This window comes from Artibeus jamaicensis, unplaced genomic scaffold (assembly GCF_021234435.1).
Source record: "Artibeus jamaicensis isolate MK-2021 breed Jamaican fruit bat unplaced genomic scaffold, CSHL_Jam_final contig_233, whole genome shotgun sequence".
NCBI classification, from domain to species: domain Eukaryota; kingdom Metazoa; phylum Chordata; class Mammalia; order Chiroptera; family Phyllostomidae; genus Artibeus; species Artibeus jamaicensis.
Genome location: NW_026521486.1, coordinates 41,575,807 through 41,600,116, shown reverse-complemented (window position 1 = coordinate 41,600,116; position 24,310 = coordinate 41,575,807). Strand labels below are relative to the sequence as shown.

The 24,310-nt window shown below is 37.9% G+C and overlaps 1 protein-coding gene across 1 annotated transcript in view; it reads right to left on the bottom strand.

The window, feature by feature from the left end:
- LRRK2 (leucine rich repeat kinase 2) overlaps window positions 1-22,156 on the bottom strand; it is a 130,826-nt gene extending 108,670 nt beyond the window's left edge. Inside the window, exons 1-10 of the mRNA XM_053661728.1 lie at window positions 21,392-22,156; window positions 21,015-21,100; window positions 16,430-16,539; window positions 13,804-13,892; window positions 10,598-10,732; window positions 8,332-8,466; window positions 5,554-5,685; window positions 1,053-1,172; window positions 459-601; window positions 287-366 (exon numbers count right to left, since the gene is read on the bottom strand). Of these exons, the coding sequence (XP_053517703.1) occupies window positions 287-366; window positions 459-601; window positions 1,053-1,172; window positions 5,554-5,685; window positions 8,332-8,466; window positions 10,598-10,732; window positions 13,804-13,892; window positions 16,430-16,539; window positions 21,015-21,100; window positions 21,392-21,545 (1,184 nt within the window). The 5' untranslated portion in view covers window positions 21,546-22,156. The remainder of the gene's footprint in view (window positions 1-286; window positions 367-458; window positions 602-1,052; window positions 1,173-5,553; window positions 5,686-8,331; window positions 8,467-10,597; window positions 10,733-13,803; window positions 13,893-16,429; window positions 16,540-21,014; window positions 21,101-21,391) is intronic.
- Between the last annotated feature and the right edge of the window lie 2,154 nt (window positions 22,157-24,310).

Below are 24,310 nucleotides of genomic sequence, written 5' to 3'. Positions count from 1 at the left end.
AATATGGCATTTTTTAATGAACGGCCATAAAGTTGGAAGTTTCTCTCTTGATGATTCATAGTTCACTGAATTATCCTTGACTGCAAATGTCTCGGTAATAACCCTGGAACACACAACCTTCTACTAACTACTGAAGGCAATGGAATCAAAATTTTGTGGCAGAACTTAAAACACAAATGCCTATGTCAAAAACACTTCTAATAATAAAATTTGCAGTTATGATATTTTATGTGGATTGATTAAAAATAACTACAATTTTTTATCAGATAAAATTAAAACAACTGACTGGCCATCTTCATCTCCAATCTTCTTGTGCAAATTGTTTTGGTACATAAGGAGATTGTTGAGGGCCCAGCATGCAGCTTCCTGAGTTAGAGGAGAAAAAAATAAGACTGTCAAAAACTAAATCATTGAACAAAACATTTTGAATAACTATAAGATTTATGGAGGAGTCCAACCTGCACATGCTTGTTCTTTCTGTGCCCCGTTAAGGCTTTGTAACAGGCTTCTAGCCAAAACAATTTGTCTTCGTCCTCGTCATCATCATTCTCCGGATTTTCATTCTTCTCCTCTAAGTCTTGATTTAAGAAAATGGTCTCAGCTTGAAAGAAATATAAATATATGTCTTAAAGATTGAATGGCCAACTCTAAGTCTCTATTTTAAAACATTAACCAAGTGAACTATTCTTTAGCAGTGGTCTTGGTTAATTTTAGAGACCTTTTTAATACATTACATACCTCGTAATACTGCTATCCCATCTACACAAATGATCAAATGAGGAAGAGGGTATCAAACAAAAGTAATAGACTAAAAAGAGATTAATGGAGATTAGCTTTCCCATAGCAAAGTCAAATTAAAGATCTATCTACTGATGTATAAACTTGGGAAAGGTTAGTTCTCTTGAAAATAACCTCTATTGGAAAATGCATTACATGAGGACAGAAAGGGCATTTAATGGGTCCTTCTCTACACATGACTTTCTTGTTACAATGTTAACAGTCAGGATCAAATGCCCCTGGTTGGGGATTTCCTTTTTAGTAAAGTTACTTACTGAGGAGCGCTAAACAGCTGAGCGCCGCTATTTGCAATGCCGCGTTCTCCGAATACTGCTGCACAGCTTTCACCACAAACTCGTGCACCTCGTTTAATACCAGGATATTGAAAAAATTACCTAAAAGTTAAGTGAGATATTAGCTGTGTTCTCACTCACGGAACTTAAAATTATCTTTAAGTATATAACAGTATTTAAATCAGTAAATTTGGATAATGATGAATATCTTAATGCCATTAAAAACATATACTTACTTTAAAATAGTTTAATATAATTGCATAAAGTTTTGAAAGTTGATTACATGCAGTGATGCAATAATCTTATTTTGTCAATGGAACTCGCTGGGCAAATGTAATGATATGTTTGGGTCACAACACCTTTGTGTCATTTGACTCCCTGTCATGTCCTCATCATAGAAGAAACAGTGAGGTGTCTGTCACACATGGCACTACCGCATCCACTGTACACAATGGCTTAATTTTCCTGCCTTCTAAAAGATGGGGAGGCAACTCTCCCTCACCACTGAATGCTTTTGCTGAAACATCCTTCTTTCACTTACTAGAATACTGCCAAGAAAGCCCACTGGCACGCTTCTTATTACTTGATCTTGTCTGTGAAAATCTCATATGAAAACTAAGCAAGGCTTTCAACAGCTTCAACCCAACCCAGGAGTTCCACACCTTTTCATACTCCTGAGAATCAACACATCATAAAAAAAACTACATCCTTAAGAAAAAAAAATTTAAGTGATAGTTCAGAAAGATGTGCCTCCTTCCTTGTGGTTTATTTCTAACTCACTAACAGTTGCCAGGTTTTCTTCTAGAAGTAAGGATGAAACTCTTATTTAGCCATAAGTGTAATTAAAGGATTTCCGTAACACAAAGCCAGAACTGAAAAGGACCCTCTGTCATAAAACACCTAAAGCCCAAGCTAAAAATCAATGGTTTCAAAATCAAAAGGCAGTTTTACTAGGCAGAGCTTTTTCACCAATACCTTTGTATGTTCTTGCCTCCTCCATATTAACACACTAAACAGACATACTCCCCAGAACTAGCGCTCTCTAGTCGTACAGTCATTTCAAAAAGATTCTCCTCTACTTTTCTCAATTTATCCAACTTGGTCCTTCTCCCTACTATTATTCCCATGCCACTGCCAACAGCTGATGTTCCACCGTTACTGTGTGACTCTAGGCAAACACCAGTGAGACAATTGTATTTTCAGACAATTTATGTAAAAGTACATAGTAAATTGTAAAAGGCTTTCAAATGCATTAAACCCATAATTAGATTACATATTTTGACAAAATGCCAAGTGTATTTATTGACTTTGAGTTTTTATTTTAGTTATGAGGATAAAGTTAAATTTTATCCAGCTTCTTTTGAAACTATAATAGGGACAATAAATTCTCTAGCCATAAAATAGAAAATAAATAATGTCTTATTAAGAGATAAATGAGAGAGAAAAAGCATCCTTATCTAAAGATAAATTCAATGGCTTTTTATTTTTGAAAAGTTACAAAACAACACAAAACTTACAATGGCATGCCAGTTTGTCTGGTTTATTTAATTTCAACAGTAACATGCCAAGCACCCTTCATGTGTCTATTTAGTAATCAAGTACCATTTCCTCACTCACAACAATAAAACTGCTTCTTCCTCTGATTCATTTCAAGGGGTTAAGATGAACTCACATTTTTAATATAAGCTGTGCAAGCCACAAGCTGTAACTTGACTATGGTGAGTTGCATAACATGAAACAGAGGATTGTATATTAGTATGCTACTCACCTAACTATTTTAAGGGATCAATATCTGAATTACATTCAAATGTTCTCAGATATCACCTAGCTAGCACACCTAGGTGTGTCCTTCTTCATGAAAGCAATAAATAAAAATCACTCTTGATAAATGAGATCAACTAGAAAATGGCTACTACATTTCAGAAGAAATGCTTTTGTTTGGGGTGCAGAAATCTAAGTTCTCAGCCTCATTTCACCCCCTCACTGATGACATGATCTTGGACAGTACACACAGACAGACTTGCTGAAATGGGTCCTCATCTATAAGTATGGACATATGGTAACATGCCTTAATACTTAAACGTTTCTTTCATAGTTTCCACACTTGTTCCTTATAGATAGCAGTTGGGGTGGGGAGTTGTTCTTTGAAACAATACCAGAAGATGGGAATGGGGCAGGGAAGCTCAACAGGGAGCTGAAATAAGAACTGTGAGCTGAAAGCGAATGGAGACCCAGCGTAGTCCTGCAGGAAGGTGTGGACCACTGTGATCAAGACACTAGCCTTGGACTCTCTCCAGGATAGGCTCCCACATTCAGCTTGGACCTCAAAAAGATTCTGAAGTGCTCCTAGGTCAGTCCTGCACCCTGGCCCCTGGCCAACATTTCTGGAGGAGCATCTGTAATTTAGGTCCTCAGCATTCTCAGACATTAAACTCCATCAAAGAGATGCTGATGAGCATACAGGAAAAATAAGATTGTGACAGACTGGCAGTCAGCATAGAAGCAGTAAGTTTATATTCCCAAGGATTTCTTATATTGAAATTATCCAATATAAAACATGGATTGTATGGATTAATGATTAAAGATATACAAAACAGAATAAAAGAAGAGAAGAAAAGAAAAAAAGGACAAATAAGAGGCATTGAAAAGTTACCTGGCAGATCTGAAAATAGAGATTTTAAGAAATGTATTTAAAAATTGAATAAATGACCAACTTGAATTTATCACCAGAGCACAAAGCAACTTAATATTACAAAACCTGTAGGTGTAATTATCCATATTATCAAGAAAAAAGGAAAACTAATCTTAATATTTAATATCTTCTAAAATTTAACACTTATCCCAATAAATTCAATAAAAATGAGGAAAGCACAGATGGGAAAAGCAAAAATGGGGAAAAGCAAACAAGAAACAGAAAAAAATTTCTACTTCTTAACTTGATAAAGGCTATTTGTCACAAAACAAACAAGGTAAGATTAATTTAAAAAACTTATAATAAGCATTTTTCTGGATGAGAGAATATTTAAGCATTCCCTTTAAAATCAAGATAAAGACAAGGATGCCTACTATCACTCCTTCTATTCAACACTGTACTAGTAATGCTGGGCCATGCAAGAAGACAAGAAAACAAAATAATAGATGTAATGGAAAAAAGGAAAAACCCATATTGTCATTATTAACAAATTAAATAATTGCAACATAGAAAACCTAAGAGTACTTACAAATAGATTGTTAGAATTAATAGGTTTAGAAAAGTAGGTAAGACCACCACTATACAAAAAATCATTTGCATTTTTCTTTATGCATACACAGTTTAAAAATACACTGTCAAGGGATTGAGCAAATAAGGAGAGAGAAAGAAATCTATACTATAAGTAAAATAGGTTTCATAAGTCAAAAGAATAAAATAAAATGTCAAAAATATACCATTTATACTAACAAAAATATATCTAGAAATAATTGACAAGATGTACAAAGGAAACTGAACTCCTTCTTTATAAAAAAAAATTCCAGGCAAATATAACTCATTAGTGCTTAAATGATAAAGATTTGCTATAAAATATAGACTGTATTATTTTAAGAGATTTATTAATATATATTAAAAAGGGTAAATCATAAAGTAACTAATTATTAAATTATATTACAGAAACCACCATAAAGATGATAAAAAGACAGGTCACCAATCAAATCAAGATATTTTCAAACATATAACCCATGATCAAATCATTTTATATAACTGTATGAAAAAATACTTGATGAGTCTTATAAACATAATATTTTAATTGCAGAAGACAATATTCATCATAATTTCATTTTCATTAAACAAAAACAAAAAAGAATTGTCAACACGAAATTCAGGAGAGTGTTAACCTCTGCAGAGAAAGCAGGGGAGACAAGAAGCACAGAGTAGCTTTGCCAGCCTTGGCAATGTACTAATACTTAAGTCGGGTGGAAATTCCTTTCGCATTATGCTTTACCTTTTCTACATGCTATGCTTATTTTTTGTACATGTCAACTATTTATATAATGATACTTTAAATATAGTACTAATAATAAGATAAGACTTCTCTTACATTACACATCTGTTTTTACCACTCTTTTTAAAATTACATCTAGCCCTGGCTGGTGTAGCTCAGTGGACTGAGTGCAGGCCTGTGAACCAAAGGATCGTGGTTCAGTTCCCAGTCAGGGCACATGCCTGGGTTGCAGGCCAGTTCCCAGTGGGGGACACACAAAAGGCGACCATACATTGATGTTTCTCTCCCTCTTTCCTTCCCTTCCCCTCTAAAGATAAATGAATAAAATCTTTAAAAAAATTACATGTAAGTACGACAGAACAGTTGACAGTTTCACAACATTTCCATCCAATGTATGTCAATACGTGACTTTTCCAACAACATAAAACATACATATGCTATGTATACTTACATCATATAGGCTGTGCTAATAAACGATAATGAATGAAACGAGAATTACAACTCACCCAATGTAAGCCGATGGAGCAGGCAGCAGCTCACTTCTTGAATCTTTTCATTGACGGGAAATGCTTTCATGGCTTCCACCACGACATTGTAACACCTCACGTTGCCACTCATGAGCACTTCCACATTATTGCCTGAATTTAAGAAATCATAATCATCAGTAAGATAATAATGCCTCCTTTGAAATATGCATACCAAGGCATCTTATACAGATTGTAAATTCATGGCAGCATAATGCTTACATTTCCAAATTTAAATACCATGTCCTGTCAAATAACTGTAAAAACACTATATGGTTCATTGAGAATGTAATAAGACATAGGGCTCATTTCTAGCATTAAAGTAAAGTTGCTTTATTCCTGTTTCTTGGCATAAAAACTTAAACAAAATAAAAGGAAAATTAAGGGTGTTTTTATGTAAATATGAAAATAAATGTCTTGACCATGAATTTTCAAATAAATGAATTTAGGGCCTCTTTCCTCATCAGCCACTAGTCCATTGGATAAAAGCTCTTAATTGCTTCTTTTCCTCAAATCAACAAAAAATAAAGATTATGCTCCATAATTAAAAAGCTGAAGTCAGCTATGATCTGTTTTCTGTGCATTCCAGAAAGGCAGCATAGAGGTCAGCATGCTCGGCAACAAAACCAAGCTTCCGGAGACAGACGAGGAAAAGTATGGGGCCTGGGGGAGGAGAAGCCGGGTATGAAAACACGAGACTGCGGGACAGACGCTGGTGAGCCAGAGAGGAAGGAAAGGATCCACCACGGGGAAAAGCAATTAATTAATCAAGAGAGGGAGAGTGTGACTAGAACCTATGTGGAGAAAACTAATTTGTGTGTCTGAACAGAATGTTCACAAACAAAAAAACGTTTGCAAAACATTTTTCTTCCTTTTTCAGCATAGCCATACTAACCGTTTTCCCCAAAATATATTCTTAATGTTTAAGTTGTACTAAAAGTTAAATATAGAAAAACATGTTATTATGAAGGAAAATAGCCTCTTAAAACAATTTTTTGCATTTACTCTGAATAGAGGACATGATGTTCTTTAAGACTGAAAGGCAAATGTCTTCCAATTATTATCATTGTTTAAAACATTGATTCTTTTCTTTATCTGCTGCTGTCTTTGACCTTTACATTATGAATCAACACATTTTCACCAGAGTTATGTCAGATGTGGGTGGAAAACAATGAATTTCAAAAACAGACAGCCCAAAATAAATAAATAAATGTATAAATATAGTCAAAGAAGTATAAAATGAAGAATATATTCAGTTTGTTGACAATGAGTGACTCAGAAAAATCTAAAATACGTCCATTCTCTATTATCATTCAGCCCCATCTATTTCCAAGTGTTTAATTTCCTATGGATAAGAAAATGACAGATTCCATAACCATCACAGAGAAACAGTCTTCTTTTATGAGGGAACTGGGTTTTAACTGGTTTCACATATGCAGATTTCCAGGTCTGAAACAACACTTGCATTTTATATAATATACTATATATATGAAATAAAAATTATGCAATAATTACACTGTCAATGTTTTTATAACATTACATAACCGAGGCTAGTCTGCATTTTTCACATTATTTAACATATTTAATCCTCACAATTGCACATATATGAAAATGAAATTATTACTAGATAAATACATGTGCATATCCTGTATAAATCTACTGGGGCAACATATACAATACAAAATGCTCACAAATTTCCAAAAGTAGCAGACTCTGAGGAATTATGTTAGCCCACTGACAACCACTGGTAGCATGCACAGAAAATTAACTTCCTTACCTATATTTTTTTGTGGCAAAAATGGACAGATTTCTAAACATCAAAAAATGCTAAATAAGTAACAAAGCAAAATTCAAAGTCCTTCCTGTGGCTTTTCGGGCCCTTTAAGATCTAGTTATGCTCTAGTCTTGTCCACTGACTCTTACCAAGCCCTTCCCCTTCCTCCATTAAATGACACACAAGCAGAACGGGGCTGAGCATGTGCACACACACACGCATGCACACGTTTACTCCAGACAGCTTACCGAGCTCCTTTTGTCTTCTCAAATGCACTGTGCCCTTTTCTGCTCCAGCATCTTTATACTTCTGATGCCCCCTCTCTGGGCCATAGTATCTGCACTTCCACTTCTGCTCACACCTCCCGACACATAAAAAGCTCTGTTCTTCACTCAAGTCTCCGTTAAACGATCTTGCCCAGTGCCCTGCTTGTTCTCCTAACCCTAGGTACTGTAGCCAATACTTGCCTTCTATTGTAGTCACCTATGTGCTTACAATACCTGTATTTCCCCTGGTATTATGGGCTCTAAAAAGGTAAGGAACACGTTTATAATGTCTACTACTGTTTCCTCAGCACCAATCCCAGAGCCAGCTGTGGTACAGCATCAATAAACAAAGCTTAAATAAATAAGTGAATGGGTTTAGCATCCATAGGTTTCTAAATGATAAAAAATATTTTTTAAATCCTCCTACGAGGATATGTTTATTGATTTTAGAGGAAGAGGAAGCAAGGAGGGGGAAGAGGGAGAGAGGAAAAGAAAGAAAGAAACATTGATATGAGAAAGGACATTGGTAGGCTGCCTGCTGTATACTCTTGGACTGGGGACCAACCCCACAAATTTGGGGTATACAGGACAATGCTTCAACAAACTAAGCAACCCAGCCAGGGCTAAATAATAAAACATATTTTCACAACCCTCTCGGAAGGAGATACATTATAATTTTCCACATATATAATAAAGAAATCCTGTAGATAATCTACTTACAAGGAATTGCTAGGGAATGTAAACAGTGTAGTACGTGAAGCGCAATTTCCTCTTCGTCTTTAAAGTTTTTAAATGCACTCAGCAATATCATATAATCTTTATTCTCAACAAATTCAGTCAGCTGCTCCTCTGAAACTGAAAAACAAAAGGCAAAATACTGAAAAAGCTTAAAGAGGACATAAAATTTTAATTAGTTAGAATTTGAAATGTAAAAACTATTAGTAACCAAACAGTTATCAGAAAAACAGACTTATTTGTAATTTCACTCGGGGGATTTTAAAGAAAACTAACCAATGGCTAATGAACATGACCTCTGGGAAAGGGACATCATCCCACAATACATAAAACGGCATGGTTAATGGAACGCTTTTGAAGGGACAGCTCAGCTAAGTCTGTCACTTCAACAGGAATAGACTTCAGCAACTGACAAGGAATTAGACTTTGAAACCAAAATTATCATCATTAATTTTCACAATCAGCATCTCTTGATCAAGCCAGTGAATTCCATTTGGAGTCACTTTATTGGGTGAGAACCTCAAACACATACAAAAAACTGGTTTATCAGCCTGAGAACAGCACTGACAAAAATGTTAGAAATGCACCACTTCTCATGCTCAACATTGCTTCCTGTTTTTCAACTTTATACCAATAGTCCATACAATGTAATGTGAAAGTGGTTAGGTTCATCTAATAAATGAGGACTGGAGTGAAACTTTCCCATTTTATGGAGCAGCTTCCACAGCACACTTTCCAATTTTGACATTTAACTTTCCAGGCAACACTATGTCCTGGAGAACTTGATATTCCTTGAAAAACTCAACGATGTTTCTACCCTAAATTTGCAATCATAATACTGTCAGCACTGTGGATCTTTCTACTGAATAAAATCATAACATTCCCTAGTGCTCTCCATATGTCATGGATGCGTCTCACAGTGCTGCTAACAGTGTGATGTTAGCCCTTCTTCCATGAAAAAGAATGTGCCCCTAAACTGAAACACAGAAAATTATAGGCCCTATAAGACAAAAAAACCTCAAACTGCTCTGTGCCCAATTCTTAGCCAAAGCTTACCTGCAAGATAAAGCGGTTATGAAAGCTAGCCCAAAGACATGCAGTTCTTCCATTCATCACTCACAGTAAACTCTTCTCCCCAAGCAAGATTATCAGGCAGCTGGGTGCCAAGCCCATGCTGTTCAGACTCTTGACAGAATATCTTTCACTGAAATAACATTTTATGCCCCTTGCAAATTGTGTATACCTTCTCATCTCATGCAGGAAACCCCTGGGAGGATTTTCTCAGGTCTCATGAGAACCACTGCTTGTCCTCATAAATGGGTTTCCTTTTATCCCAAGTAGGTTTGTAATCAATGATATTTACCCCTATTCTTTGTCTGATGAAAAGCAAAGAGCTAAATTTCTGGTCCATCCCTTCAAAAATATGCAGGACCTGATGTATGTAGTAAATACAACTTAGCTTCCTGTAATTTTCCCTTCACCCATTCTTCATCCATTTTTTCCTCTAGTATACCTATAAGCTGTTTAAAGCCCTTCTGGAATGAGGAATGAGATGGAACTCAACAGTATAAGGTGATCTATCCTATTTCTGGAGCTGCCAGAAATCAGAGTGGTAAACTGATATAGACTCAGGGCTGACATGAATTATTCTTATCATAAATCCCTAGCACTGTTGGCTCACATAATGATGCAAAACCTGCTCTCACAATATAGAGATAAAATGAACTGCTCATGCCCCCCAACCCTGATCCATTTCCTCATCAAGCCAGTGGAAACACAAAAGATTAAAACTAACTAAAGTTACATGATAATTTCTGTTACCAAATCTTCCTAAGGGACATTTTGTAAACTTCTTGGTTCTTTATACAGAGCCTTTAGCAATTTCTAAAATCTCTGGAGATGACTCAACATCATAAAGCCAAATTTAGTCTATATCTTACCTTTCACTTTTATATTTTCTTTCTTAACACCTACACATCCGGTTTGCAAAGTGAACCTTATGTCTTGTTAGGCAATGGAAGAAAGTATACTACAATTATATAATGTACAACCCATGAAAAAATATTCCACAAAAACAAGCAATATTTCTGAATGAACCTGATTACTTATCCTTGACTGACAACCCCCACTTCTTCATAAATAGTACAACTTTAGATATTTTCTTGCTATCATAATTATATTCTACTTCTCCCATTATAAACCTTTTTTCTTATATAAATATCAAAATAAAGAATTTGACATTTTTACATACCTCTCTCAAACAGCACTTGTAAAGCTTTGCACCCAAGTTTCTGGACCTCACCATTGGTTGAAAATGTTCGCATGGCATCAAAAATTAATAAGAAAATATCAGTTTCTTCATCCAATATTAGAAAAGTGATTTTACCTATATTGAAGACAAAAGGATACACCAGGTAAACAGGTACTTTAACATTTCATGTATTAATTTTTACATGAGGAATATGAATGGTTTGTGGATATTTTATTTTGATAAACCACTTAGTTGCCCCAGATGTTAGAGCAATCTGGGGTCTTCCTTGTGTCTTTCTAATTAAGACCAGTTCCCAGTACACTTTACCATGTGATTCCTAATCAGTATCTTCAGCCAAAACGTCCTTCAATTGCCTTCAATTCCTGAAACATATTTCTATCAGCCTCTCAAACAACACTATCTGAATATCCCAGATGTAGGCTACTCCTGTTCCCTATCTTCATCAATGATCCCATCATCCAATAGTTACCCAAGATAGAAACCACCAAGTCATCTTCCTTCTTTTCGTTCTCTTCACACTCTCTGCCCAGCCAAAGAATCAACTCATTACCAAGACTCTGACTCTATCTCCTAAATATTCTGAGAACCCCCTGTGCACCAGCCCCCTTCACTCCTGTTGTGTTGAGGGCCACACCATCTCTCACCTGGAAAGTGAACACAACAGCCTAATTGCCGGGCTTGGCCCAAAATCCTACCTAATTTGTCCTCCGAATGATATTTCTAATCCTCAAATATGATCCTATAAACCTCTTGCTGAAATAGTCTAAGGCTTTCTCACACTCCTCAGCCTGACAGACATGACCCTTCACAAACCGGCTGCTTTATTTCATACGCCCCACATCCCTCCAAGCATTGCTGACTCCAAACAGGCTGCACTCCTTATTGATCACTAAACATTTTCTTTGATAACCCTTTGCACTGGCGTGAGCTGCGGAAAATGCCCCTTCCCTTTCCCACAGCAAATATACTTCTACCATAATTCAAGAAACAACACAAACCATACCTCTCTGTCAGTAAAAACAGCATTGCTGGAATGAAGTGGTAGTAGGAGCAGCAAACCTTCGAATAGTACGTAACACGTCAGACAGCAGTTGTGGCACTTCACTCCAGCACATGTAAACCCACCACAAACACACAACGGGGGGGGGGGGGGGGGGGCATCCCTACTTGTGAAATAAGAAAACTGAAGAAACCTGAGACAGAAGTCAGCCAAGGGACTGCCCAAGGCCCAAGAACTAAGAAGTGGCAGAGCTGGATTAAAACTTATTCATGTCCATGCTCATAACTTCCACAAATGAGTTTAGCTGTTCTTCTCCCTATGGTGGCTTTCTTCACGTATCTGTTATAGTACTTCTATTAATAAATTGAAATTGCTTATTTAAATACTCTCTACGTCTCTGCCTGGGCTGTCCGATTTGGTACCCACTAATCACATCTAGCTTTTTAAAACTCTGTATTAATTAAAACTAAATAAAATTAAATTTCAGTTTCTCATATTTTAAATGTTCAACCACGTATGGCTACTAGCCATGATACTGAAAAACACGGATATTCAACATTTCTTCATTTCAAGACATAGTATTGGAGAGGGATGCTGAACTCTGAACTTCTGTGTTGTAGGAATTTTGTCTCATCTGTCTTACTGTTCTCCAGGACAACAGGAAGTGCCAGGAACTATTAATTCAACTAACCAATACGCCAAACAGTAAAAATGATTCATAAATTAACATTTCATAAGTATCTGAAATAAACTTTAAAACACATTAAAAACTTTCTTAACAGTGCAAAATTGTGAAAGTTTTATGGAAGAATTTGAGATTAGCTAGTCTTCTCGAAACACATTGGCAAATTTCCTGTCTGCACACCGCTGACTTCAATCTATTCCATTGTTGGTGGATTCTTAAAATTCATAAACCCTCAGCAGCTTCCTGTCCACTGCCAAATGGAGAATGACCCCACTATTGCCTTCCTGCTCAAAAAAAAAAAAACCTACCAAGGATGAGTTCAAAATAAATCATGGCTAAGACTAGTTAGTAGGTTTCGTTATATGTTTTAATATATGGCTATGGTGACGTGGTGAGGACATTCTGCTCCTTTCTTTCTCTTTTCCCTCCTACTCTGATCTTCATCTTCTTCCCTTCTTTCTCTCTTTCCTATTGGGTCTTCATTACTAAGCGAGGCCAATCCACACGTCCAGCCCCAATGGTACTATCTTCAGAGGCCTCTCAAGTCTGCACGTGCTGTTGTCTTGACCTACAGCACCCTCCGCCACTTCGAGGGAAATGCCTCCCTATCCTTCCTGATTAGCTTCCCTGTAAGCAGCCTTTCTTCTCGGAACCTTATATCACAGCAGGTGTCCATCACGCCAGTGATCACAACTACTTCACAATATCAAGGTTCTTTGTTTTCAAGTCCAGCCAGAAGTCTCCTCAGAGAAAGAACCTGACATGTGAGATCAGACCCCGGTTCTACTACTTACTGGCTGAGGCAACCTCTCTGTACTTCAGTGTTCCTCTCCTAGAAACTGAGATAAAGTACCCATCTCAAGGGACTTTTTAAAGATTATGTTTCTAAATCCATGTGAAGGATTTTACCAGTGAAGCACAGTATCTATCAAGCACTCAAGAAATAATGCTATAGCCCTGACCAGTGTGTCTCACTGGGTTGATCGTCATTCCACAAAGCGAAAGGCCACTGGGTTGATTCCAGGGCATGTGCTCTCTCTAAAAATAAATTTAAAAAAATAAAATCTTTTTAAAAGAAGTAATGCTATATATTATTTAAATACTACTTTTATGTTATACCCTAGAAAATATACTATATGATAGAAAGCACATTAAAGATACAATGAAAAAAGTTATAATAATGATAAGGACATGTAAGAACAAGCAGCTAATAGGAATAGAAGATGTGGGAGCAGATTTGGGGAGTACAGCTGGGCTAGAAATACACGTCTGTCTGTAGTAGTATGTACGGGGATATTTAAAGGCCAAAATATTAGGTGGGATTTGGGGCAGGAAAAGTTAAAAGAGATGAGAGAAAATGGAAACAAAGAATTTGGGGAACCATCAATATTTAGGTTATTATTATGCTACTATACTTTAAAACAATGTTAAAACACAGAAGATGGATTAAAGTATTTTTTAAATATGAGTCAACATTAAAAATATGTGTGTGTATATTACCCGAAGTTAGAAGGAGATCTAAGGCCTTCAGTCCAACCGTTGACAGGTTTCTACTGGCATTGTGAACTGTAAGCATTTTAATAATCAGTCTGTAATTAAAAAGAGACTTCGAGATCAGTGAAATACAATACCTAGACTTTTGGTTTTTTAGATATTGTGTTTTACTCACCTACCTTTTATCCGTCTCATTGTATTTCACACCCTAGGTTGACACTCAAGCACTTTTTCTTTCTGTAAACCTGAGCCAGGCCCATGACAATCAATAGGGAATGATCATGAGCTTCAATATAAAGTTATAACTTCTTCCTCAAAATATTTAATTTTAATTATTAACAATTTTCACCAAACTCTATGTCTAAAATATCATAAAGAGCTATATGCATCAAGAGATCAAGCCCATTTCTGTATGTGATATAAACTTATAAATTATCTGCAATGCCTATTGGTATATTGAAATATAGAGAAATGTCATAAAGATGTTAGTTTGTATATGTAAATTAAGAACCATTGAATATTTAAATTATTAAATTTTATTATTTTTGAAAAAAATGCTAATATTCTACAATAGAAAGTGAACCTAGTATATCAATAGTAAGTATTCAAGTAGTATTCATTCAATTTGAGTCTCTGAGTTACCAATTCCAAACTATACAATCTTTAGTCCATTCTGACCCCATGCTGTTTGGCTCTGCATCGGTAAGTCACACCCACAGCTCCATTTAGACATCCCATCCTTCAACAGTCTGTGGATTCTCCTCCTCCCCACGCTACCCCTGCCTCTTCCTGAACCATTCCCTCTATTCCTAACGTCACTACCCAAGAAACTTCTTCAGTACTCTAAGCCTTGGGTGGGATGGGGTCCTTAAATATAGGAAGAGATGTTTCACAGTAAATTTTTTGTTGGGAATAATCTAGTATGTTCCACTGGAGACAGCAGATTTCTATCTTGTTCACACTACTTCTGGCCTAAAGTAGGGGGTAATGAACAACTGATGAATGAAGGGCAAATGAATGAATGGTCAAATGAGTGACTGGGTGAATGAGTAAATGAGACTCCTTACAGAAATGTTGGTATAATTTAATTTGAACAGATGGTTTGTACTAGAATACGACTGGATGCATTTTCCAACACTCCTAAGGTCATAAATTGCTCATCTTTAGGGACTTTGGAAATTCTCAACCAAGTAAGGGACAGATAATGTTAAAATTACTAATTACGGGTCTATTTTGCATAATTCCTCATTAAATGCTGAATACTTTAAAACTGGTAGAATTTCAGAGATTAGTTCAAAGGCGAGAACATACATTAATTGTAAATATGTCTCTTTCGAATGCACTTTTTAGATAACAGAAACTGAAAAAACAGGAAGACATTTAAGGACAATGGGAAAATGTATATGGACGGATGTGCTCACCTGTGAACAAATAGCTCTCATTTGTCTAAATCTGCAGCTGTAGCTGATACCAATAAACAACACAAAGATGTAAAGTTTCCTTTTGCATTTTTACATTTTTCACAAGTAATATGCCATGGGGAAAAATATGTATTCACTCCTCTGCATTAAAGGAAAGTCACATGAGGTATAAAGAACACTGAAGTGACTGAGAGAAGATAGTTTTTAAATGTCAAAGAAAAACAAAATTATCCAAAAAGAGTTTTCCTAGACACAGATTTTTCTTCAGAAAATTTTTTCTTAACTAATTATGGCTAAAGATGTGGTCTCATCTACGAAGTCATTCTGATGCAAACTGCAGTAACATAGCTGTAAAATAGCTGTTGAGATTTGGCTGCAGGTGTACTTGAATTTCTTCTTTTCTATTCATTTTAAAAGCCATGCTTTAAGCTCATTATATATATATATATATATATATATATATATACACACACACATACACACACACATATATACATACATACACACACACACATATATATATATAAATATACATAAATGTATGTCTTAGAGTAAAGGATAAAGTTCTAAATTGCCATTTACTGAACGAACTTTTTTAGTTCCCATATTTTTTAAGAACTAGTGGTTTATATCAGTTATACAATGAAAAAGTAAAAAAAAAAAGCCCTGGCCGGTGTAGCTCAGTGGATTGAGCAGATTGAGCACGGGCTGTGAACCAAAGGGGCACTGATTTGATTCCCGGTCAGGGCACATGCCTGGGTTGCGGGCCAGGTCCCCAGTGGGGGCCATGTGAGAGGCAACCACAGACTGATGTTTCTCTCCCTCTCTTTCTCCTTCCCTTCCTGTCTCTAAAAATGAATAAATAAACTATGTTTTAAAAAAAAGTTTAAAAAAGATACTTATTGGTTTGAATTCATAAGTAGTCATCAAAAAATCTACAACTTAATCATTCAAATAACTGTATTGTTTATATTTTTAAATAATATCACCTGACATTTTACCTCAAATATTAGTCTGCTAATTCAAATAGATAATATACTTCTGAGTTGAAAGCTGTCTATAAATATAGATCAAGCCATAAAAAATATCCTTGTATTTATAGAATTTTAATAGACTGACTTGGGTTACAAATATAATATATCAAGAAAATGGTGGTCATTTGCATAGAGAAATATTTAACACAGCTGGTTTGACACATCTGTCATACTCACTGGTGAACACCGAGGACTTCCCAATCGTGTCCAATATCCTGGGGTCCCATCAAGCTTTGCAATGTATTTGGGCAGATTTCAATTAATTTGCATAGAAGTGACCAACCCACCTGAAAGCACGAAAGCCAAACGTTCACATTTTTAAAACATGCTAATGGAACATTTTCAGTCAAACATGAACATCTTCATTCTTAGAAGAACAGGTGACTACTTTTAAATGGTTATTTTAAAACAAAATGATAACCTAAAATGCTTCCTGAGAAAAGCCATGTACTTAAAATACATCCTGCTCCAAAAATCATACCAGAAGGTCACACAAAAACTATTACAACGTATTTCTGAATGATGAAGGAAATAGATGTGTCCACTGTCTAATTATAGAGAAAATCAAGCACAATAAATACTTTTCAAGGACACACCAAGATTACAAAAAGCAAGAAAGTCTGTACTTGGGCCTTAAGTCACAAGTATTATTTAAGTCACAAACTACAAGAAGTAGAACATCTAGAAGAAGTTCTACAGATGTAAAATTTTAATAACAGGACAAAATGAAGTGGTTTGGAATGGAGGATTAGGGGAAATTAAAGATTTTTATGGCAGAGTAAATTATCAGGAAAGACTACTTCCCAGGTAACAGGCCTAGAGATACTGGCAGGGGAAAAAGCTTCATCGTCTGATGACAATGTAACATCTGTTACTCAAAAAAGAGAAAGGCATCGTAACATAGAGATGACGGAATTTCTCAAAGAACCTCTCTAGATTTCTTTAGAACACCTAAAAATGAGCTGATGAGCTGTAGACACCAAAAATGTCCCTAGGCTTGCCCTGACTGCTGTGGCTCAGTGGGCTGGGTGCCACCCCGCAAACTAACAGTTCACCAGTGGTTGGATTCCGTCAGGGCACATGCCCGGAGTTGCAGGCCAAGTCCCTGGTTGAGAGTGTGAGAGCGAGGCCACCAATCAATTACACATTGATGTTTCTCTCCTTCTCTTTTTCCCTCCCTTTGTCTCTATCTAAAATTCAATAAATAAAATCTTTTTTTAAAAATGTCCCTGGGTGCTTTCACATTTCAAACAAAATATTATCTTACTGATGCCTTTATTTTGGGTGTTTTTTTCCTTCTTATTGAATTTATTGGGATGGCAGATGTTAACAAATTTGTATCTGCCCCCTTAACCCTCCTCCACCTCCGCTAGCCCTCCCTCTCCCAAGCAATCACCACACTGTTGTCCATGCCCATGAATTTTTTCTCAATCCCTCTACCTTCCCACCCAGCCCCTCAACCTCCTTCCCTGACAGTTGTCCTCCTGCTCTGTATCTATGAATCTGTCTCTACTTGTTAGCTCGTTCTGTTCATTAGAGTCCACATATGAGTGAAGTCATATGGTATTTGTCTTTCTTTGACTGGCTTATTCCGCTTAGCATAATGCTCTCCAGGTCCATCCATGCTTTTTAAATGATCTTCATTCTAACCTGCATACATAAGTGGAATTGAGTGATGCAGAGGACTGAATGACAAGATGAGACATTTCTGTGCATCCAATAAGGAATAATGGCACAAGTTTCTTATTTGTTTACAGAAATGAGGTGGATTCCACAAGATAAAAATAATTATACAAGATCTCTTTACAATATCATTTCTAGATCTTTTCTGGATTAAGCATGAATTGCTTTACTTCCTTTTACATACTCTCAAACTGCTTGACAAGGCAGCAATTTCTGACAGCTACTTTTTCTATATTTTAGCAGGACCCCCTCCTCCACATACGCTGAAGAGACATTGACAATCCAGCTGTCACAGAAACTGGCCTATTTTTGTGCTTTCACCAAACACACTTGAGACTTTTTTTCCCTAACTATTTAAGAAATAACATTTGAAACAGCTTCCAGTGGGAAATTTACCGTAAGTCACATAGGATGCTATATTCATTTCTGTAACTACATGGCTTTCTCAGGGAGAAAACCTCCTTTGTTTCGGTTGGTGAAGCAGCAGCATCAGAAATTGCTTTGCAGAGATTGAGACAACTGGGGCATCTATGATTAAATATTGTGGAACTGCTGGCACTGAAGCAGAGATAGCAACGGATCCATTCATCTATCCAATGAAAAGCTTATCTTTCAAAGAAGAAAGTCTCCCATCCTGAGCAGTTACAACACAAATTGGTCATTTTCACTGTAGTATAACTATTCTGTAAACTCAGGGATCTAACTAATGCACAACGGAAAAAGAGTTAAGGGGGTTAAAGAAAATTTTCGTCACCTTCATTCAGTTTGCTCCCTTACTCCGAAGTTTGAAACCGTGTGGGTAAAAAGAAGTGATGTGAAAACGAGAAGCACAGAGAAATGGTCAGAGGACTGGCAGGAAAGGAGAAGTAATAGGGCGGCTGGCTAGCGACCAATTCTCTAAAGATTGTCACTTTTTAAGGAGCGTGAATAAAATATGAAAAGACCTCAAAAATAAAAATTCAGAGTCTGGACTATCACGTTAAATGAAGTCTGGAAACAAATGTTAATATTTCCTTTTCGAGAGCAGTTTACCTGAACTCCTTAAACTCGCCATTAAAAGCTTTTCACTTAGCACTTTCAGCTAATCCAACATACAAAGCATGAATGAATATCTGTACTAATTATACCAGTGATATGAAGAAATGTGAAGGAAAAAAACCCTACTTTCTTTTAAGTGAATTATTAAAATGTCAGTGAGAAATCCCTATCTACAGCCAATTGATAACATAGGTGACAATTAAAATTGATAACAGTATTGTGCCTGGCCTGGCCACAACATTTGCACCAAACTGACGTGCTTTTTACTTGCATGAAAAGCTTGTGCTTTCAGGCAGCTAGAGGACTCTACAATAAAGAGTGATTCCTAAGTGTGTGAAGACTTGCGTCCTGACTGTGTCACTGGTTGTGTGATCCTAAATGAGCCACTTGGAGGAAAAACTAGCCAGTGATAAAGCAGTGAAAATCAAATGATAGAATATAATGCCCTCTGCAGATTAATATGCTAAATCTAATCATTTTATTCCATTGATTTACCAAGTCAGACAACAATTCCTTATTTTCTCACACACTTTGTCTCTGGTACCCACTGGAAAAGGGTATTGAGTGATATTCATAACCACTCCTGACAAACATGCCCAGGATTAGGCAGTTCCTAAAAGGAAGAGCTAGGTGGCGGGCATGTTCCAGGCTCCCCTTGGTTCTCAAGTCTAGCACTGTCTCTTCAGGACCCTGCAGACCAAAGCCCACCCAGGGTCCAATGGGTCTAGTGGCACCCAGCAGGGGTGGCTCCATCAAGCACAGAATCCAAGGAGTGGAGGGTGCCAGGTGAGGACTTTTGAACGCCAAAGAAAGCAGAGGCAAGTGAGAGGGGATAATGTGAACGGAAAGCACAGTGGGCCGACACTGAAAAGTGACTCATATTTCATGGACAAAGTTCAGACACTGGATGCTAAAAAGAACAATGTCTTCATCCTGCCTCCATCTTTTCACAGTTTTGTTTGCTAACAGCCTGAAAATCAACAATCAGATGGTAAATGTTTCAGTCGAAGTAAAATAAAAGCAAGCATTTATCCCAGATGAAAAAGTCCTTATATAAAAGAAGCTAGGTAAATGGTTCACTCAGTCTGCACTAGCTGGATACTGAGATAAGACCAAAGATAAAATGGACACAGATTTAGAGATCCAGATAATTCTTACATCGGTCTAGCCTGGAAAGTAGGTATTAAGACTGCACCTCGGTAGAGTTCAAAGTTCAGTTCTCTTTCCCTTCAGGACCTTAACTTGCAAAAGGACAACACTGATCTCAGTCCTCTAAATCCCAAAATTTACAAAGGAAAATGGCGAGTTAAGCAGTACTTTTGTTCTGACTATAAATCATCCTTAGTTATCTTCTTGGGGCTCCTTTTCAAAATATTTAGCAAATTTCTGGGTTTCCTACAGTATAGGTTCTATGTTTCACTTCCGCGTTCATTTTTATATGGGAACAGTTGAAAAGTATAAATTTAAACTGATAGACAAATCATAAAATGTTACTTTCTTTGTATAATACAAGGCATATACTACAACTAAAGAAAGCTAGAAATCCGTCTTCAGATTGGGGAGAAAAACCCTTAACCCTATGAAAGTTTGCAAGTTATTTTGTTTTATTAATTTGATTATTAATTTTATTACTGTAAATGATTCCCCTTTCACAAACTATTCACAATGGTGTCATCTGTACAGTATGCTGTACATTGGAAAGATTGTTAGAATAATTTGAATACTGATGAACTCATGTAGCCGATCACAGAACTAAACCTCATCCCATTATTATTCACCTCCTACCACAATCCACATTGTCAGACAATCACATAAACTTATTTTCACAGACAATTAGGGAGCAGAGTTAGGGAGTCCTTTTATACCATTAACTTCTGATGGACATGACAGCATTTCCATCTTAAAATCACAGTCAGAGTCAAGCTAAATCTCGCAAATGACTCAGAACTCTGAGTATATAACATTGACCAAAAACAAAACAAACAAAAAAAAAACATCAAATTCCAAGAAGGGGAAATGGGCGAAATGATCACTCCTTTACCTGCTGCACACTAGCGACTCTCATATACGAGTCCAAGACGATCAACAGAGGCACGTGGACATTTTTGCCTTGAAATAACTTGGAGGCTGGAAAAGAAGGGGACAAGGGGAGAGAGCAAAATCACCATTCACCGTGGCAACCCCTGGAAGTCTGAAAATGGGGGAGAGAGCAAAAGTAAGCGCAAGCCCTTCCTAGAATTCTCATCTCCTTTCTGCGCTAAGGAGTCGAGTCTGTGGCTTCCCAAGAGTGCAGGTTTGTGCAAAGAGCAGCAGAGAAAGTTTGCCAAGAGGCGTGGGGGGCGGGGAGGGGGGTGCGGGGGGGGGGGCGGGGGGGGGGGGGGGTGTAAATAAAGGAACATTTTCTTTGCAAATGATTACCATGGTCAGCGTAGGTAAACACCAGCATGTCCTCCAGGATTTGGACCAGCGTCTCTATCTGTTTTCCTTCCTGGAGATTGTTCAGCCTGACTATCAACTTCTTCAAAGTTTCCTCGTCCTCTTCTTCGCACCCCTGACAGCTGCCGCTGGCCATGATGGACCCTGCTCCCAACAGGCCGCCCCTCCCGCACCAAGGTTGGCTGATCCAGGAAGGGACAGCGGTGCTGGCCACTGCTCCGGGCCAGCAAGCGCAGCTCACCGCCCACAGCCCCCGCTACCCGCACGCCCCATGCGCACCCACGCCCGCCTGTTTATGAGGAAGGCGGTGGCTCTCCACCCTGCACTGCCCTGCCCTCCCTTGGCCCTCCTCCTCTGCTTCCTCCTCCCCCACCCAGGCCGCAAGAATTAGCTCAATGGCCTGCGAGAGGCTCGCCAAAGCAAGGCAAGGCAAGGCGCCTTGCGGATCGGTGGCGAGCGGCAGGGACGCAGCTTGAGCACGGCCGGCCGGTCCGGGTGGCCCTGACTGTGGCCGTGGCTGTGCCTGTGGCCGTGGCCCCCCCGCAGGCACTCAGGCCGACGGGATCCCAGTTTCCCAGTCTCCCGGGAGGCGCGCGGGAAGACACTGACTCAGCGGACTCCGTGCGGAGTCCCCAGGCCTGGAGCCCTGCAGCAGCGGGAGGAGGCTCGCAGTTCGCCGCTCGGCTGGCCACCCGCTGGGACCAGGCAGCCTGGGCTCCCTCAGCCCCGAGGAAGGTCTGGGAACTAGGAAGAGGGAAAAATAAAGCCGCCTCCTATCTCCCAATCCAAGAATAGAAATCTGGGCGTTGGGAAAAGAGGACACCGCCCAGTTGGCCCCTTTTTGGAAAACATTCTCTTTAGAGTTCCCTCTATAGGAAGATGAGTAATTTCTCAAGGATGGAGAGAGAATTTTGCCATCAAAATGTACCCATCGAAATAAATAATACCTTCCTGCGGTTACTGTGGCCATTTGCAAGAAAGGAAATCGTTTTCTTTCCTGTTATTTGAAGTTCTGATGGCCAAAAGGCCACTACAATTAACTTTTGAAAATTCGAGTTTGCACTCAATAGAAACCTGATTTTGGGGGGGCACAAGAGAAACACAGGGCAACCTGAAATGAGAAGGTGAAGAACACAAACCGAAACACTGTTCTCTTGGTATGAAAAATGACTCCTGAATGTGAGCCTCTATAACCCTAAAGTTCAAAGAAAAACAGTAGGAAAGCAATGCGTTTTTTTCAGAAAGAGAACCCAACAAGAAAACACTGTACACAAGACGAAGCAAAGACATCATTGCCTGCAGATGATTTGTCATGAGGGTCTTTTACAAAATAGAGGGTTGCACTGGAAACTTTAGTATTTCACATTTTTTAAGTGGTTTGTTTTCAATTCTATTACCTCATCAGCATGGCAAATATGAAATGCATAAGACAGCTTACTTATCTTTTTTTACTAATGAGCACATGGGGATTGAGAGTTGATAGAGGAGCGTTTTGGGGGTCACACAGGGAGGCTGAGGCCCGTGCCAAACCCAGGCAGTTCTCCGAAAGACAAATTGAGCCAAAATGGCTTCCTCAATACATGAGGTTGGTGAGATTGCAGACTGAAATTAAACCTGGACAGAGTGAATGTGGGTTGTTTGGGGGTTTTTTGTCATAAAGACTTCTTTTTGTTGTTGTTTACAGACTCATTTAAAAACATTTGTAGTTGGAATGATAGAATGGTTAGGATTTGCTTGAAAGTAATCCAGTGGGGGGAACATGGGTGAGATGAGAAATTATAGAGATAAAGCAAAACCAAATTTTGAACTGATAATTGGTGAAGGTAGGTGCTGGGGCCTTGGCTGGTGTGGCTCCGTGGATTGAGCGCTGGCCTGCGAATTGAAGGGTCACTGGTTCAATTCCCAATCAGGGCACATGCCTGGGTTTTGGGCCAGGTCCCCAGCAGAGGGCACGTGAGAGGCAACCACACATTGATGCTTCTTTCTCTCCCTTTCGCTCTCTCTGAAAATAAATAAAATCTTTTTTTAAAAAAAGAGATAGGTGATAGGTTCATGTGGTCCACTATACTATATCCACTGCATAACATTTTCCATAATGAAAACAACACATAAAACACTGAGTTTTCTCATCATTATCATACTTGCAGTATGTCCCTTCCTTATTGGTTTCTAAACACGTTTCAACTTCTGACTAACCAATCAGTGTCTCAAGCACTCCCAGCAATTGTCCCTTTCATGCCTGCTTCCCAAAGTTCCTCTGCATTGCTTTCTCCTTCCCAATCTACCAGATTATTATCTTGCAAAAAGTCAAAACCTAGCTTTAGCTCCAAGAAAACTAAATCTAGGTAAAAAGGTGCCTCTTCTTTTCCTCAATTCATTCATCCATCTGTTGTCCATTTATGGTCTGTTTTCAACCTCGCACTGCTGCAGCAGTAAGTCAAAGCATCCTCCCAGCTTTCAAAAACATTTAATTGATGGACTTAAGTCCAAGACTCATTGACTCTTCAGATCATAGACAAGACTGAAAAGGAAGGATACAGACATACATTGATGATAGAGGTAGTGTTTTGTGCAGAATAAAATGTTGCCAGAGCACCTGGCTAACTTTCTGGGGAGAAAAAGATAAAATGGACATTGCTAAATATAGCAACCTCCAACACAAATTCCAGGTAGATAAAAAAGTTAAATGAAAATAACTTTAAAAAGGAATACTATAGATTAATAGCTATTTAACCTTGGTATAAAAAACATAAAAAGAAAGAAAACAGAGGATTGATATATGTGATTCCATAAAAATTCAAATTATTTGCAGTCAAAGAAAAAAATTAATGAAACAAAAGCAAATGGCAACCTGAAAAAAAATTTGCAATACATGTGACAAAAAACAAGCAGCCTTAATCT